Here is a 19,740-nt window from a genome sequence, read left to right as displayed (position 1 = left end):
AAAGATTTTATTCATTCATTCATTTTCTTTTCAGCTTAGCCTCTTTATTAATCAGGGGTCCCCACAGCGGAATGAACCGCCAACTTATCTAGCATATGTTTTACGCAGCGGATGCCCTTCCAGCCGCAACCCAACAGCAGGAAACACCTATACACTCTTACATTGACATACATACACTACGGCTAATTTAGCTTATTCAATTCACCTATAACGCATGTTTTGTGGGGGAACCAGCGACCTTATTGCTGTGAGGCGATCGTGCTACCCACTGCACCACCATGCTGCCAAAAAGATTTAATTTTTATTTATTTATTTTAACTTTAGATTTTACTGTATTGTTATTTTTGTAGCTGAATAATTGGTGGGGATGATTTTTAGTGTTATTTTTAATGTATTTATCATTTTAGCGATTTTTCTAGTTACAGTTACAGTTGAAGTTGCTTGAGACCGAGGTGGGGTTTACATTGCTTTTCTTTTTAAAATGCATAAGTTTTGTTGTGACAATTTCTGTGAAAACAAAGCCTTTTGAAAATACCATATTTTAGGTGCTGTCCATAATCACTCATTGATTGGTCTTCTGGGCTATTGCGTATCATTCCTTGATTCATCAATCTCCTCACATATGACCATTACACAAGCAGTAGTCCAAAAGTACAGATGCAGTCAAAATATGCACATTCCCAGTGTGCATAAATGGGCATTTATCATACATTTTAGGCTGGATAATATGGACAGACCATAGACTGTAAAATATATGGACGTAGTATCCGTGACTTCACCCATAGGTTTCTGAACACTGCAAAAGAAGCTACAAGTAGGCGCGGCCAATCGTCGCCATTTTGTTCGCGCGTCATCGCACCCATGGCGGGATACCAAACAATGGCAAAGAGGCAGAGAGTGAGCGGAGCTACAGACACCTGCTGGCACTTTGCTTAGACCTGGCAGACAGACTTTACTTTGGGAGAAACACTTAATAGTCTATTACCTGCGACTCGTTTGTGTTCTGACCACATGTGCTTGGCTGTACACTATATCAGTAAAGTGTTTAGACTTTTAAAAACACTGTAGTAACGCATTGAGCCACTAAACATTTTTCCTATAAAGTTTTTCTACCGGAAGAAAACGCAAAATACGTCAAAACACTTTAAATATAGTGTGTATTAGTAAATGCAAAACTATTGATGAACTCCAGCATAACACTGCATGATAACGCTTCAGATGACTGATCTAGAGCCTACAGCTAAGCAATCTGTCACATTCTGGAGTGCTTTACGGGTCTAAAGAAAAATATTAATGATAAATGGTATACAATGGTATACAAGTATATAACTTTACTCACATGGGAAACGAGGCCACATGAGTGGTTTGTGAGCACAATTAAATGCACACAGCATCCCATATCATCTGATAATTGTAAGAAATAAGTCCAAAAGGCAGCTGAATGTGTAAAGCCACATAAAACAAAACAAAAATATGATGAATATGCCGAGATCAGTGGCTAATCTGCCGGATTCAGCTGAGGGGAAGTGACGGCGACCAGCGAGACCTAGCTGTCACTCAACAGGCCACGCCCTTAATTATGCAAACTTAATATAACCTAATATAAAGGAAATGGATGAGTTATAAAAAAATTCACCCCCCTCACAGTTGTCATGGAGGGTAATAATAGCTATATGAACCAAAATCGTTCTATGTACCAGGCTGTAAACACCTTTTTTTCTGCTGTAAAGTTGGCCATTCTAACAGTGGGCTCAATTGCAATTTGCTCTATTATGGAGCCAGGACTAGCGGAATTTTGATGAATTGCAGTTTTAGTTACTTCCGTATTGGCTTCCCGAGGGAGAGCGGGAGGTTGCCGCTTGGGACAGACATTAACAATTTAGAAATTAACAATTTAGAATCAGTTAATTCTTTTTGGGAAACAATAACTTTGTTTCCTATGCATTTTAATTAGCAAAGAATAATAATAAGCTTAACAGTTTTTTTTTAAGTAAATGATAAAGTAATACTTAAAAGAAAATGTTTAGCAGAACATTATTTAGAAATAAAAAAATTATGTTATCACAATATAGGAAATATTTTAGATACTAATCTCAGTGCTGCTATATTTGTCTTTCAGACCCGCTGGATCAATTAAATCTAAAAAGCGGAGGTGAGAATGGTGTATATTGTCATTTAGTTTTGGTGAATGTGAGGAGAACAAAGAAGATCAATATTTGGGAGGACTGTATCATTGACTGCTCTCACAGCCTAACTGAGATTAAGCAGGTTTAGCTAATGAAAAAAAAAGACTAGATAGACTGACTAGATGGCTGATAGAGCAAAGGTATGTACATGTGAGCTTTTTAATGGCTTGAGAAGAAACTTTGAATAAAGCTATGCAAATTTATGCATTAAATAACTGTACACTGTAAAACAAGCTCACCCTGCAGTGCAGTATCAGAACTTCCCTAGTAATGTTTTTCACCTGAGAATAAAAACACCAATTATTATACAAGACTTGATTCTGTCTGCCCAAAAGCAGCACTGATTTCTTTGAAATATACAAAATGTACTGTTCAAATTGTGACATGTTATACATTGTTAAAATATGGAAGTGTCTGAACGCCAAATGACTGACCAATAAGGTCAGTTAAATAAAACATGTAAATGTTCATATACATCAGGGGAAATAAGTATTAAACATGTCACCATTTTTGCAAGGTGCCTCTGACTTGAAATGTTCCCTGGATGTTGGTAACAACCAAAGAAATCCACATATGCAAAGAAAACAAATCTAATTAGTTTACTAAATAAGTTGTGCATAATAAAATGAAATGACGCAGAGAAAAAGTATTGAACACATAAAAAAGGGAGGTGTAGAATGGCAGTGAAAGCCCAGACAGCAAGTCAGCAACCCTCTGCCCTTCGTCAGTGTAAATAAATATTGGCTGCTTTCATTCCAACATCTACATTAGCAGTATGATGAAGATGAAACCAAAGTGGACATTTCAGCAAGACAATGATCAAAATACAGCCCAGCATATCACCTGACTTGAATTCAATAGACAATAGAAAATAAAGATCAGATTCAATAGACAAAATCCACAAAACCATGAAGATTTTTACACTCTGTTGAAGTCTGTGAAAAAAAACTTATACCTGAGTGAGACATTTTCCACATAAAAGTCCTCTTCAAGCTATTAAATTAAATATGTTTCAGTAGTTCAGTACTTTCACCTTGTGTCATTACATTGTTATTACACATAATTAATTTTTAAGCTTTTTAAATTAATTAATAATTACTTTTTAACCTTTAGAAATATTATTCCCAGGAAAAACATGACATATTCAATACTTATTTTCCCCACTGTACTTCTATGCTTAAAGCCAAGCTCATGATATAATACTATAATTATAAAGATATAATATACGCTAGTTTTATTTCAAAGTTACTGTTAGATTTATAAAGTGACAATTAGTTATTCCAATATATTTTTTGTTTTATTGATTTAATATTAATCTTTTTCACTTTCTACACTTCACATTACCTACACTCATTTTTTACTCTGTCCATTTTTCCTTTAAATCAAAAAACACTAACACTCATTTTCTTAAAAAAGAAACAAAAAAGAAAAAACATACCATATGTATAATTATAATTTCGTAATTTTAATTAATTTGTCCTACAGTCCTCAAAAGCATAAATATATATGCATTATATGCTCCACTGGTCAAAATCAGAAAAAAAGTATATATATAAAAGTATAGTATAGATTAGTTTTCATTTTAGTTTTGCTGTATACTGCATATATACTGTGTACTGTAAATATACTATCCTATATATAAATATATATATATGAAGAGTTCAGATGCAAAAACCTCTAAGTGCCATCTAAAATTTCAGTCAAACATTTAGATTTTACTCAGCCTCCTTTGTTTATGTTGATTTATTTTACTTTAAAGATTTTGGAAATAACTTATTTTTTGACATATAAGTAAAATTACTGAATCTACACATAGGAGCCTGATAAAAATGCTCATTTAGGGGTTTTTGCATCTAAACTCTTCAAAAATTCATTCATTCATTTTCTTTTCAGCTTAGTCCCTTTATTAATCTGGGGTCGCCAGAGCGGAATGAACCGCCAACTTATCCAGCACATATTTTACGCAGCAGATGCCCCTCCAGCTGCAACCCATCTCTGGGATCCATACACACTCATACGCTACGGACATTTTAGCCAACCCAATTCACCTGTATTGCATGTCTGTGGACTATGGGGGAAACCGGAAACCATGCGAATGCAGGGAGAACATGCAAACTCCACACAGAAACGCCAACCGACCCAACCAAGGCTCGAACCAGCGACCTTCTTGTTGTGAGGCGACAGCACTACCTACCGCGCCACTGCGTCGCCCACTCTTCATATATATACACTACCAAACGAAAATGGAAAAGTCAAAAATAGATTTAACTTGGCATTACATCTAATTGTACACATGTGGAGATTTATTGTAGGTAGAATTTAATTCTTGTTTGGTTTTGTGCATGGAGTCTTAATTGTGGCCAAACATATATTGTGCTTCAGTTATTCTCTCTAAAATCCCTTTCTCCTCTTTTATTCATAACCTGCAGAGAACAAACCACAGGGAGCCTCCATCCATGCAGACACTAAGGAAAAATAATGACAAAGACTGAAGGATCAAGATAGAGAGAAACCTATTCTGAGGTCTGAAGGGATTTTACTCTTATTTGTTAGTGATTTGCAAGATACATAACAAGCAAACAAATCAAAAGAAGAGGGGAAAACAGAAACAGGGGACAGGGGTGGTTGTTTGGTTTAAAAATAAGACATGGCTAAATTTCTCTTTGCCGACATGTGTGAGAGCTGGCAGTTCAAACTGAATGCATTTATATTTGATCCAGGAAAAAAAAAAATTCAAAAGAAACTGTCAAAATGTAATATTCACTTTAAAGCACTTGAAAACAACACAGACAGCGCACAGCTTTTCAAACTGACATCCATATTCACATCCAGAGACATTGGTTGAATTCAACTCAGAAGTGGAAATAAGAGGTTCCAAATACTGAAGATGGGGTTTCTTGACCTTATATTTAAATAGTCAAGTAGTTGTAGTAAATCAAAAATAAAAATAAAAACTATGAAATTTGACTGCCATTTAGCAATAGTGTAAGACTCTGCTTTGACTGTGCATGTAAACAAAGGTGCATGTTCTCCAAAAGCGGGTTACAGTATCTCTGTAAACCGCTCAACCAGGGTCTACTATCTATCTATCTATCTATCTATATATATATATATATATATATATATATATATATATATATATATATATATATATGATTTATGCAGCTGAATTGGCATCCACCGAATAAAATCTTACAGTGCATCCCGAAAGTATAAATAGTGCTTCACTTTTTCCAATTTTTTTTGTTACAGCCTAATTCCAAAATGGATTAAATTTATTTATTTACTCAAAATTCCACAATACCCCATAATGACAATGTGAAAAAAAGATTTTTTTTTTATTGTTGCAAATTCATTAAAATAAAAAAACCTGAAAAATTACATGTACAGAAGTATTCACAGCCTTTGCCGTGAAGCTCTAAATTGAGCTCAGGTACATTCTGTTTCCACTGATCATTCTTGAGATGTTTCAGCAGCTGAATTGGAGTTCACCTGTGGTAAATTCAGTTGATTGGACATGATTTATAAAGGAATACACCTGTCTATATAAGGTCCCAGGGTTGATAGTGCATGTCAAAGCATAAACCAAGACAAAGGAATTGTTTGTAGACCTCCAAGATAGGATTGTCTCAAGGCACAAGGCTGGGAAAGGTTATAGAAACATTTCTGCTGCTCTGAAAGTTCCAATGAGCACAGTGGCCTCCATCATCCGTAAGTAGAAGATGTTTGGAACAACCAGGACTCTTCCTAGAGCTGGCCGGCCATCTAAGCTGAGTGATCGGGGTAGAAGGGCCTTAGTCAGGGAGGTGATCAATAACCCGATGTTCACTCTGTCTGAGCTCCAGCGTTTTTCTGTGGAGAGAGGAGAACCTTGAAGGACAACCATCTGTGCAGCAATCCACCAATCAGGTCTGTACGGTAAAGTGGCCAGATGGAAGCCGCTCCCTGCCTGGAATTTGCTAAAAGGCATCTGAAGCACTCTCCGACCATAAGAAACACAATTCTCTGGTCTGATCAGACTAAAATTGAACTCTTCGAAGTGAATGCCAGGTGCTACGTTTGAAGAAAACCAGGCACCGCTCATCACCACGCTAATACCATCGCTACAGTAAAGCATGGTGGTGGCAGCATCATGCTGTGGGGATGTTTTTCAGCAGCAGGAACTGGAAGACTAGTCAGGATAGAGGGAAAGATGAATGCAGCAATGTACAGAGACATCCTGAATGAAAACCTGCTTCAGGGTGCTCTTGACCTCAGACTGGGGGTGACGGTTCATCTTCCAGCAGGACAATGACCCAAAGCACACTGCCAAAATATCAATTGAGTGGCTACACAACAACTCGTTGAATGTCCTTGAGTGACCCAGCCAGAGCCCAGACCTAAATGCTATTGAACATCTCTGGAGAGATCTGAAAATGACTGTACACTGTCACTTCCAATCCAACCTGAGAGGTTAGCTTGAGAGGTACTGCAAAGAGGTAAGGGCAAAAATTCCAAGACAGGTGTGCCAAGCATGTGGCATCATATTCAAACAGACTTGAGGCTGTAATTGCTGCCAAAGGTGCATCAACAAATTCTTAAGCAAAGGCTGTGAATACTTATGTACATGTGATGTTTCAGGTTTTTTATTTTAATTAAATTTGCAACAGTTTCAAAAAATCTTTTTTTCACATTGTCATTATGGGGGATTGCGGGTAGAATTTTGAGGAAATAAATGAATTTAATCCATTTTGGAATAAGGCTGTAACATTAAAAAATGTGGAATAAGTGAAGTGCTATGAGTACTTTCCGGATGCACTGTACAATAATACTGTAATGTAGCACAGAATCTGCTTAAGATACCCATGTGCATCAATGACTGGTTCAGAATGATGTCAGGGTCAGTAAGCATTTGACCCATTTAGCATTCTGCTGGACAGAAACTATTCTTCAGTCTTTAACACCCATAAATTCAACACTATATCAACTCCACATAAACTCCTAATGCAAATGGATTAGTGAAAAGTGCACACAATTAAATTAGATTCAAAAACTTGCATTATTTGAATTTTAATTAAGTAAATTGAGCAGGCGGCTAATTTATGCTAATTAAAAAGATACATTATGAACATCTGTTTCTTTATTCAGGCCCTTATTCACAGGCTATGGCTTGATTTTGCCACCCAGGGCACAAGGTCTAGTGTATTTTTTAAGAAACCTGAGCGGCCTGTGCATAAACATGACTAAAGGCAGACAGGCTGTTGCACACGGATGTCACATTGTTTGAAAGTGATCACAATAACAATGTCTAGGAGTCACTGAAGCCAGAAGTAATAAAGGAGTCTCTCTCTCTTTCTCTCTCTCTCTCTTTGCTTATTGTGCCTTCTGGGTCAGAACTGAGTCCCAATTAAAGGAGAGAAATGATGGTCTCAGTCTTCATAAAACTGGACACACTCAGAAATGAGCAGCAGGACATCCTCATAAAACCTAATAGGGTCTTTTTACACAGTATTGTGTGTGCTTGATTTAGAAAAATGGTTGTGTGTGAGTATATTTCACCCCATTTGCATGAACGCTGGTGCTTATTGTTGCGGAAAAAGACTACAAAGCTTTCTTTATAACATAAGCTCCCGTCTGAAAACACCAACAACCACCTCGAGTGCAGAGTGAGAGCTCACAAAATACTCTCTTTATACCACAAGAAACAAGAATTCACAGAGGAAACAACTGCTTATCAGCTAACCTTGAAGATAATAGATGCTCTTGAAACTGGCTTGAAACTACCATCATAAATAAATCAAACAAATTCATACTTATTCCAGCCAACAGCCACGCATTCAGCAAGAAGAAAATCAATATCTGTGTGAAATGTCAGCAATACATGTCAGCTAAATAGAGGTATGAAAAGCAAGTTATTTGAAACAACCTTATATCAGTTTGTATTATTGAATTGAATTGCTTTATAATGTAAATAATACATTGTAAAATAATTCTTTGCATCAACAATCCTCCGATTTCTAGCAACAGGATTTAATCAGAAGAGTACTCCAGTGGCTATTTTTGCAGCCATTATTAAATATTGACCTTTGCAAACCTTTCTTGATACCACGACTCCTCTCTCTCAAACGTCACATCCTGTCAATGTTTATTGTCCTATCATAATAGGCCAAAACTAACTTTTAAAAACAATATCAATTTACTGGCTGTGCAGTGGCGCAGTGGGTAGCACAGCAAGAAGGTTGCTGGTTCGAGCCCTGGCTTGGTCAGTTGGCATTTTTGTGTGGAGTTTGCATGTTCTCCCTGTGTTCGTGTGGGTTTCCTCCGGGTGCTCCAGTTTCCCCCACAAGTCAAAAGACATGCGGTACAGGTAAATTGGGTTAGCTAAATTGTCCGTAGTGTATGAGTGTGTATGGATGTTTCCTAGTGATGGGTTGCAGCTGGAAGGGCATCCGCTGCATGAAATATGGGTGGTTCATTCCGCTGAGGCGAACCCAGATTAATAAAGGGACTAAGCTGAAAAGAAAATGAATATTAATTTAACATTTTAATAGACCGCATACTGTAACATGGGTAACACAAAACACTGTATACAGATGTTTAGAACATGTCAGATTGAACATAAAGGTAACCCATAAGGTGAACTTAAAGATTCTGTTAAATTAAAATAAAGTTTTTTAGATGTTAGTTTCAGTATGTTAGTCTTAAGTTTAACTTTGCCGGCAGTTAGCTCTCTGCAACTCTCACATGGTCGCCCACTGAAGCTAAACAGTGTTGTGCCCTGTCAGTACCTGGATGGGAGACCACATGGGAAAGCTAGGTTACTGCTCAACCTGCAGTCTCTGTGTGTCCTAATGCCCCAGTATATTGATGGGGACTCTACTGCTCAGTGAGAGCCATTTTTCGGATGAAACGTTAAACTGAGGTCATGACTCTCTGTGGTCGTTAAAAATCTCAGAATGTTCTTCGAAAAAGAGTAGGGGTTTAACCCTGGCCAAATTTGCCCCCTGGTCTCTGTCTATCATGGCCTCCTAACCATCCCCATATCATAACTGTCTTCATTACTCTGTCTTCTCTTCACCAATCGGCTGGTGCGTGGTGTGTGGTCTGGCGCCCTCATTGTGTAAAACGCTTTGAGTGTCCAGAAAGTACTGTATAAATGTAAGGAATTATTATTATTACTATTATTATTCCTTATGAACTAGTGTGCTCCAATACACTGACAAATGTAGCATTTAGAAAATATAAACATCCAAAGCTTGCAGTGTGTCACTTCCGCTTAAATTTTCTCATCAAATCTTCTGACTAGTCAAATGCTCTCTCAAATGTATCTGACATGCCCCGCTCCTTCAAAATGCTTCTCATTTACTTTTCTTTTGTTGTACTTGAGCTCATCAACTTTCACTGGAAGAACTGTGGTAAAAATGAAATGCTTATGGCTGTTTTTTAATAAGGGGAGGAGATACTCTGTCCCACCCTGTCTTCATGTTTCTGTTGAAATTATGTCACATACTGAACAAAACTGTACATTTTAAAGTACTTCCTAGGACTTTCAATCACTTTTTAAAGTACTTTTTAGGACTGTTGGTGACAACTAAAAATAAACAGAAACACAATTCTTTTTTTACAGTATGGTTTTTGTTTTTGGAGAAACAACACATCAGTTGCTATTTCATGATCTTACACTGTCAACGATTTTTGTAAATTACCCAGTATTTAACTGTAATCTGAATTGTATTTTACTGTAGGACAGTTACACAGTATGTTACCATATTTTAAATTTGCATTGTGAAAATTACTGTTTATTTTACAGTAAAGACATCTCTACAGGAAGTTGTTAACAGCGTAGTCTAACCCAAGTTCTGCAAAAACACTCCCTTAACTCAATTCATTGAGCCAAACGTTGAGCCAATTGTGCTTAGATGTGGATCAAAACAATTGTTCCATGATTCCATGAGCATGAATAAGATGTGGTGCATATGACATAGCGTCCTGCCCTATTATATAGTATGCAAAAAAATAGACCTAAAATTAGTCTGAGAAGAAGAAATAAAACAGATTATTCTCATTACCTATTATTCTACTGAGATTCTGAAGCAAGCATCCAAAGGACACTTTACTATCCCATGACAAGCACAAAAAATATTTATGAATGGAGCTAAAGCAACACAACAGACTCAGGTGCATCAAGAGAAAATGACAAACATGTAAGATATACTGCAGAAGATAAAATTAGCCCTTCTATGAAATTTGAATTCTTGAAATTGTTGAAATTCTTGTGCAAGTCTGCAGCCAGATACTATTGTTTATTTTCTGTAGCCAATCAGAGGGGGGAATCTTTTAGAGGCTAATACTGTAATATCGACCTTAACAGTTTTTTTAGCCAAACTAAAAGAAATAAAACTTTTTCATGAATAAAAATATAATCGGCTGGCGACACGGTGGCGCAGTAGGTAGTGCTGTCGCCCCGCAGTAAGAAGGTCGCTGGTTCGAGCCATTTCTTTGTGGAGTTTGCATGTTCTCCCCACGTTCGCGTGGGCTTCTTCTGAGTGCTCCGGTTTCCACCACAAGTCCAAAGACATGCGGTACAGGTGAACTGGGTGCACTAAAATTGTCCATTGTTTAAGAGTGTGACTGAGTGTGTATGGGTTTCCCAGTGATGAGTTGCAGCTGGAAGGGCATCCGCTGCGTAAAACATATGCTGGATAAGTTGGCGGTTCACTCCGCTGTGGTGACCCCAGATTAATAAAGGAACTAAGCCGAAAAGAAAATGAATGAATCAATGAATGAATGAAAACATAATAGGACATACAGTGAAAAATTTGCATTATTTAAACATCACTTTTTCAATATTTGAAAAAAAAAAAAACATTTCATGAGGGGGGGCTAATAATTCATATTGACACCAATTAACATGCTTTTCTGACAGCCATGAAGACAGTACACAATTTTGGATACATGGTGGTCTCTCCACCCACCTGAGAACAACCTCTAGAACAAAATTGAAGCATTTTTAATTCTGATCAAAGCAAATGATCTACAGGAGATGCTCTTAGTTTGTGTGAAGGGTCACATTACCCACTTCTGATAATTGGAAATGACCCACAGAGGCCAGTTCTCTGCTGTCACATTGTCAGTGTTCACTTCCCTGTCCTTCACACAGCTTGTGGACACAGCATGATAAACTTGCTGACATCCTTCCTGTAATCGATTCATGAAAAATCCAGAATGCTTGCTTCACTTCATCACGCATTGACACAACTTTACCTTTCAACTCATAGGGTCTGACATATTGATTTACGATCAAATAAGTAAAGTATTAACAGCCATTGTATTGTTTTCACTAAATAGTTTTCTTTATGTGGTCAGTAGAGATTTTGTTGCTTATCATCCAACATGTTATTTAGCAACCAGGGAATGTTACATTGCATGAGAAGGGTGTCTAACACTTGCAGCAACCAATGTGACCTTTAGAACTGTCAATGTTATTTTACTGACACAGTGAGAATTGATAGTGACTTCTCTCCATGTGCACGAATTCACACACACCAGCTCTGTAAGGAAATGGCAGAAGCTCAATTGTGATATTTGAGAGTGAACTTTCTCTATATGGCAACATTAAATATGAAGTTTTGTTTTTAATGAGCTCCAGTGAAAACCCCAGTGACCTTCATTGAGTCAAATGCACACTTGAGAAACATCACCACCGCACTCCCATGAATATTCATCAGACCAGCACAAAAACACTTCATTATTCACTTGTTTGTGTGCTGTACTGTATTCTGCTCCCCTTTGAGTTGAAAGTACTCCATTAATTTCACTGTTGTTTTGTAAGGAAACTTCAAAGTTAATAACTTTTCAAAACTGCATGCTATGAGTGTGGCAAGTCTAAAAATTTGTGCGTCTGAATTTGAATAATTATACACTATTTTATGCAGTTCCTTGGTATAAGAATTGTGTTCACACTGAAAATTCCAAAGCGTAAAAGTGCACTTTAAATTCTTAAAGATAAACTGAAAAAAATGAAGTGTGGTGTTACAACAGGCAAAGCTGTCGTTAAACAGTAGCTACATAGTGTAAAGTGCATCATTTGGGATGGAATGTGGTTTTGTGATTCATGTATTTTTTAAATAGAATATATTTTGTATGTACATACTACTATTTAAAGTTTGGGGTCAGTAAAAGTTTGATTGTTTTTGGAAAATGTTTTTTTAGTCACCCAGGCTGCAATTATTTGAGCATTTTTTTTTTCTTTTCCAAATGATGTTTAACAGATCAAGGAAATTTTCACAGTATATCTGATAATATTTTTTCTTCTGGAGAAAGTCTTATTTGTTTTATTTCGGCTAGCATAAAAGCAGTTTTTATTTTTTTTAAAACCATTTTAAGGTCAAAATTATTAGCCCCTTAAAGCTATATATTTTTTATAAAATATAGAACAAATCATTGTTATACAATAACTTGCCTAATTACACTAACCTGCCTGGTTAACCTAATTAACCTAGTTAAGCCTTTAAATGTTACTTTAAGCTGTAAAGAATTTACTGTCATCATGACAAAGATAAAATAAATCAATTATTAGAAATGAGTTATTAAAACCATTTTGTTTAGAAATGTGTTAAAAAAAATCTTCTCTTCGTTAAACAGAAATTGCCGAAAAAATAAACAAGGGGGCTAATAATTCTGACTTTAACTGTAAATGCTTTGGCCTACATTTGTGTGAAATAGCAAAACACTTCAACATACAGTATATTTGACTGTAATGATCAGTTTTCTCAGTTTGCTCATTACATTGACATGTATGTGAAACGTACAAGACAACGGCTGCGTCCGAAATCGCCTACAACTCAGTAGGTTCTGCATTTGAATTTAAATGTCTTACTCAACTGTTAGAAAAGTACGTTCCACATAGTTTGAATGTGAGTTGTATGAATCAAACTTGGACATACTACATCCACCGTTTTGTCATCATCAAGTGACCTTCCTGCGTCAGTTGTGTCGCTTCACTCCCATTCATGAGATATCATCGGATTGTGTAGCGTCCATCAGATGCATACTTCAGAATCTCAGCGGAAGTAGTAGGTCATCCAGGTACTTCGCGCATACGGTTTTCCGAATTCTATAAATTTGGACATAGTATTGGTCTCGCATACCATTTTTAGTGTACTATATAGTATGGAAGTATGCTATTTAAGATGCAGCCTATGTTTCCTAAGCAACCTGTTTCAGATTTGCAGAAATGTAGAAATTGCCTTCTAGTGGCTATATCATCTAACACGTGCTACAAAATGTAGCTTGGGTAACGTATTTTGCATTTCAAAATAATGTAGATTGAGGCATGTTTGCAAATGAGCTGAGGCTTAAAAAAACTTTATTATTGTGAAACAATATTGTAATGTAAAGTTTTTCTAATTTTCATGTTTTCAAATGTAATTTATGTGTGTGATGACAAAGCTAAATATTCAGCATCAATACTTCAGTATTCAATGTCACATGACCCTTCAAAAATTAAAAACAGTGGCATACAGTTCACTCTTAGTAATTAAAAAGTAATTTTTTGTCAATTTTTTTTACAGGTAAAAACAGCAACACGTTTCTCTTGTCAACTTAAGAATAGAGCTGTGCGATTAATCGAAATTGAATTGCAATCGAGATTTGAAATGTTATGATTAGCTAATCGCAAAAGGTTACGATTTTAAATAAATTTGTATTATTTAATTTCCCCCGCCCAGAGCAAATGCATGGCTGCCGTCTGTGTGTGACAGTTTACTAGCCAATTGAGTGAGCACACTTTCATTCTGCCCAATCAGAATTGCACAACTGAACTATGCGGAACACCCACAATAAAAAAACAAACAAACAGGAAAGCTCAGATGAGTGGGATGATGACGTCCGTCACTTCAGAAGCATTAATAGACTAATTAATATCAAAGAAAAACATTTTGGTTTCAAAGTCACAGACATTGAAAGAGCTGAAATTTGAGAGCTGTCGCAGAAAATACAACAACCAGCACCTAAAAAAGCACCCCAGGCAGATATATGAGGAGCTTCTTGTTAAAAGTCAACTGAAAGTATTGCCAGTGACACTCAATTTAGTAGCAAGCAACAGCAAAGGTTTAGCCATGTTAGTTTGCAGAATGTTCTGTATTTTTAGAATTATTATTTTTTTGTTTTTGTAGTAAGCTACACTATCTCCCTAATTTGAGAAAAATGAGTGTTCATTTCAAAATATTGAAAAATAAATTTGAATAAATGCTTAAATAAGTTAATATCTTCTCAGTTCCTTTTTTAATTAGCACTCACTGCATTTTAGCAGTGAAGACGCTACGATACAGATTATTGAGCTGAAGCTTGACCACAAAAGTATATCGCAAGTCAAATCTAAATCGCAATACTGTCAAATAAACACAATTAGATATTTTCCTCAAATTGCACAGCCCTACTTAAGAAACAACCAAAATGCATCTTAAGCCCTTTTTACAGTCGGTATTAAAAACACAACGCATTTCTAGAAAGACTGACAGCCGTAACAAATCAGATCATTAAAAATTAATCCACAGAGAGCATATGTAAAATCCCAAGACACAACTGTTGATTTTAATAATTCATTATGCTAATTTTCTTGGCTTTCAGTAAATATACATTCTCTCAGCATCAAGAGAGAGCCGGGTATTCCTCTAGCTGTACGCCTGGCTCCCAGTTCAAGTGGGAATGGGGATGTTTTGTCCCCAGAGAGCCTCATGAACTTCATATCCGACACGTCAGAATGACAGCAGCGTGTCCAGCCTCGGGCCCCTGCTGTCACCGCTAATGTTTCATAAAACCACTGGCCTCTTTTCCACAAAGACACACTGCATTTCCCGTCCAGACAAAACAAAAGCTGACATGAGTGGCCAGCTCATTCAATCATTAAAGCATAAACGGTTGAAGTGTGATGCGGAGTCAGTGAAAGTGTGAAAGTTGGCACTGTGATGTTATTTGTACAGAGAGACCAGCTGTCTGTCTGAGCCTGACCAGGATTCAATGGATTTCAGAAAGTCAGTCAACCTCGAACCCTTCAGTGGATACATCTATTCCATCTAATTGGAGTACCTTATACACACACTGTTAAAAATTGTCCCGTTAAAAAATAATGTTACTGGCAGCATGGTTGCCAGCAAGTTATTGTTAAATCAACAGCATCTTGCTGTTGCTCTGTAAATTAACAGTAAAATACTGGCAGCTGCAGTTGCACTGTTATTTTACAGTATGTTACTGTAAAAATACATGGACTACATGATGCACAATACTCAAGTAAACTCAGGAGATAAATAAGTTTACTACAGCCTGTGATATAAGCAAATAAACACTTAGTTTATGTTGTCATATTTTCATTGTCATTTTTTTTTGTTTCTAGCTAAATCAAGAACAGAATAAACTCATAAGAATCCTTTAAAATGATTATTTATATATTTATTACCGAATGAGAGGGTATATTTTACATATTAGGCACCTAAAGCACAACAACAACCTGTTTACCTTCATTAGATATAATTTAAATTAAGTTTTTAATCAGTGAAAGTCAAGAAATTACATAGTTCTAGCTTGAAGTCTGCGCATCTCTTTCTCCGTTCGTTATGCTGGAGAGGAACAGTCTGCGCAAAAGGAGCGCAGAGTGAGTGACATCAAGAACAGCTCTTATCTGATTGGCGGAAAGTTACGAGTTTGTCTGCTTCTGCCAGGACAGTCTCAAAAATACACACACACGTAACCAGGGGGAGTCGTACGTGAAAGAAGATTTGCACATTCTCATTCAGGATGAACTTTTTGTGCACTCCTATACATTTGCTAATGGTGTTTGCATTTGTGAAATGTATTTTATGAATGTGTATTTTTATGTTGTGCACGTGAATTGTTTTTGTGAATATGTATAAATATTTTATGCACGTGAATTTGGTTTTACACACGTGAATTTGGTTACGCATGTGTACATCGTGTCTTTTGCGTAAATTACTTTAGATACTAAACTAGCTCCATACCATTAGGCTATATTACATAATTTATTCATGCCCCAGTGCATGCTGGGATATTTGTACTGTGCCACACCCAGCATGCATTGCGGCATGAAACATTTTAATTGTTACCACTGTTAAGGTCTGACTTATGAGCTCTGAGCGTGACTATATTAACTGAACTGTTTTTGTATGTTGCTTCTTAACGCTGTAAGAGAATTAGCTATCTGTTTCCACTTAACATTAATAAAATAAAAAAAGACTATGCCATGAAGCCAGTCATTCAGGCCTTTATCATAACATTTATCAGAACAGAATTAGGCATATCTATTGACTTTCCAGCTTTATTGCTGTTTCTTGTTTCTTCAGTGATTGTGAGTATTAAAAGCAGTTCTTCATTAGTGTCTGAATTCACTCATTTGTGTTAACTCTGTCAGGTGAACGATATTAGTGAACTAGTGTACATAATAGTCAAACACAGACTTGAAACGTCGGATCTGAACTCTGTTAACTCAGTTTTCTGCTGTTGGTTACTTTCTCGAAAACAAAAATGTAGAATGCACAGTTTTTAACAGAATATTACTATTTTAATGAAAAAACATTTTTTACTGTAGAATCTGACCGTTTTTATAACAGCAATGTTTTACAGTGCATGGCAGGAAGTGGAAAACAGTCTTTACAATAATCAGACTGTTGCCTATACAAAAAAAAGAGTTCAATATTTGTTAGATAAATTCATTTTTTTAATTTCTATATACTGTATTTATATTATTTCTATATATGTATACTTTTAAGAGTTTGCATGTTCTCCCTGCGTTCGCGTGGGTTTCCTCCGGGTGCTCCAGTTTCTCCCACAGTCCAAAGACATGCGGTACAGGTGAATTGGGTAGGTTAAATTGTCCGTAGTGTATGAGGGTGAATGCGTGTGTGTGGATGTTTCCCAGAGATGGGTTACGGCTGGAAGGGCATCCGCTGCGTAAAAATGTGCTGGATAAGTTGGTGGTTCATTCTGCTGTGGCTACCCCGGATTAATAACGGGACTAAGCCAAAAAGAAAATGAATAAATGAATATATATATATTCCTATATAATGACTAATGATATTATGATATTGAACATTCTTATTTGAAATAGTTTTATTTTTTACATTTTATTATATTTAAAATTATACTTTTTTTGCAGTGTATTATAAAAAAATATTTTATTTTAAATAATTAATATTTTAGTGATCCACTCCTTACATAGTCTATTAATGTCGCATCTAATGATTACTGTTCTTAAACTGCTTTACAATATTTTTGCTACAAAAATATTGATAGACTGAATAAAATGTTAAAGAACATTTTCTGTAAATCATGTAAAATATATAATTTATTTTTTTATTTGCTAAGTATATATTAATAATAATGAATAGGACACAGCATAATTTTGGTAAACGATTTAAGCACAAGTCCTAATATTAAGATTTTGTTTCTCACATGTATCTTGCATTGAAAATGTTTAAATCTAAGTAAGATTATGTTTTTATATATTTATTTATTTGCGTTGTTAGGCAAAAAATAAACACCCATTGCATGACTATTTCCAATCTCTGTAAAGACAATTCAATATTTTATAGAGCCAAATGAAATCACCATCAGCAAATTAAGCAAGCAGCACTGCCATGATCAAACATTAATTTTTAACGCCAAAAGACAAATTCATATAGTTTCTTGAGTAAAAGAAAGCAGTACTGGTATCGTGTGGACAGCGGTGAGGATGGAGACCTGTGAATGTAAACAGAAATAAACGCAACTCACTTTCATGCTTGGACGTTCCCCATGTGTGCCGCGGAACTCCTGGACTTTTTATTATTGCTCTCCCAGCGGATTTCAGCGCATCCATGCTGGAAGGAGACCGCAGAGCAGGTGCCGAGCTCTTCTCTGGTGCCCGCTGAGGGAATGAGGAAAGTAGAGTAGCATGCGGCGAGTAACCGAGCGAGTGGACACGAGCAGCCTATAGACAGTTCTGGATCTGTACAGTAACATTAACCCTTCACTGACTGAGAGAGAAGAGCAGCCTATAGCCACAGTCCCGGATACGTACAGTAATCCTAATATTAACCCGTCGCTGACTGAGAGACACAAGGATTGACACACTGTCCTGGATCTGTATAAATAACATTAACCCTTCAATGACTGAGATTCTCCTCATGACTGAAGAAATGAGATGAACAGTCTCATTATTTATTCGGGTCATTTAGTGAATGGTGATTTGTTACCAATGTAAACAAAAAAGTTAACAACTTTTAGTTTATTAGCAGTCAGTATTGTTTAGACTATAATTTTTCCCCCACTGACAGGAAGTGTCACACCACTGATTAATTATGTGTCTTTGTTTTTGTTTACCATGTTCACTTGTTTAGCCCTTGTTATCATCATTGTTACCTATTTTTGACTCATTTGATTTATTCTCTCTCTCTCTATCTATCTCTCAGTTATTGTTCTGTTCGCTTGATTCAAATGTTATCACTAGATTGAATGGGCGTTATCAGGGGTTATCAGCTGATAGATATGGGCCACTAGGGGCCTTCTGCACCTACTAATAGCTATAGATTACATACAGCTGCGAAAGTTAACAAGAATTATTCATACTACTCATTAAATTTCCTATTAATTGTATTTTATTAATGTCTACCCCTACCCCAACCCTCAACCTAACCATCACAGTAATATAAAAAGAGATCTGGATCTGAAGTCTTCTCTAATAGTATAGCTGATTAACCATGTGGATGGATGATAACAGCCTTCTGATCCTACTAGTAGGTGCAAAAGGCCCCTACCGGCCCATATCTATAAGCTGACATCCACTGATAACGCCCATTCAATTGAGTGATAACATTCAAATTGGGTGCTTTGAATGTTTCTCTTCTCTCTTTTTTAGACCTGTGCAATGTGACCAGTTAACCTACCTACCTGCAGCTTCCCAAGCTCATTTGCTTCTTTTTTGTGTCCCATACACGTTTCCCATAAGTCTGCTTATGCACATTCTACAACGTGGGACTCAATATTGCTGCCAGGTGTAAGTTGTCTACAGAAGGTCCTTCTGGGAATCACTTCTGTATTCGTAGAGTGGGTCCTGGTGAATAATGGTTAAATTTTCTCCATCTGCCCTAGTAGGAGGACTTCATGAGCCCCATTCTAGCCCCGGAACCAAGTTGAGCCAACCATCACCCCATTGCATGGACTGCCCAGTCATAACCCACCTCAGACAGAGAGCCAGAGCTGAAAATTGCCTCAAAGACTCACAGCCAGAGACTCAAGTGATGTCTGAGCAGGTGTCTGAGCCTATAACATCACCTGTAAATTAGGGAGTGCTAGTGGAGTACAAAGGCAGGAATAGGAGCCCTACCCCAACTCCCACCACTGAGGGTGAGCTACAACTGGACACTGGGAACTTTTCTGTAATAATAGGTTATTCTGAGAGAGATTATTGCCTTCTCCAGTCCCTACTGGTCCTGTCCAGCTGTACTGAGATCCACCCAACCTCTCTCTTACCTCCTCTTTCATCAGCCAATCATCTATCCCTGACTTTGCTGGTCCTTTCATC

General features: G+C 36.7%; 1 protein-coding gene across 2 annotated transcripts in view; it reads right to left on the bottom strand.

Annotated features, from left to right (window-relative positions):
- The window catches only part of si:dkey-71h2.2 (low density lipoprotein receptor adapter protein 1-B), a 72,428-nt gene extending 54,248 nt beyond the window's left edge, over window positions 1-18,180 (bottom strand). The window contains exon 1 of one of the 2 annotated variants that reach the window (XM_056445276.1): window positions 17,952-18,180. In XM_056445276.1, coding sequence (XP_056301251.1) covers window positions 17,952-18,036 — 85 coding nt within the window. In that variant the 5' untranslated portion in view covers window positions 18,037-18,180. The remainder of the gene's footprint in view (window positions 1-17,951) is intronic. The other variant, XM_056445275.1, reaches the window with a different exon arrangement.
- Between the last annotated feature and the right edge of the window lie 1,560 nt (window positions 18,181-19,740).

This window comes from Danio aesculapii, chromosome 20, assembly GCF_903798145.1.
Source record: "Danio aesculapii chromosome 20, fDanAes4.1, whole genome shotgun sequence".
NCBI lineage: Eukaryota > Metazoa > Chordata > Actinopteri > Cypriniformes > Danionidae > Danio > Danio aesculapii.
This window is presented reverse-complemented; position numbering and strand designations above follow the sequence as displayed.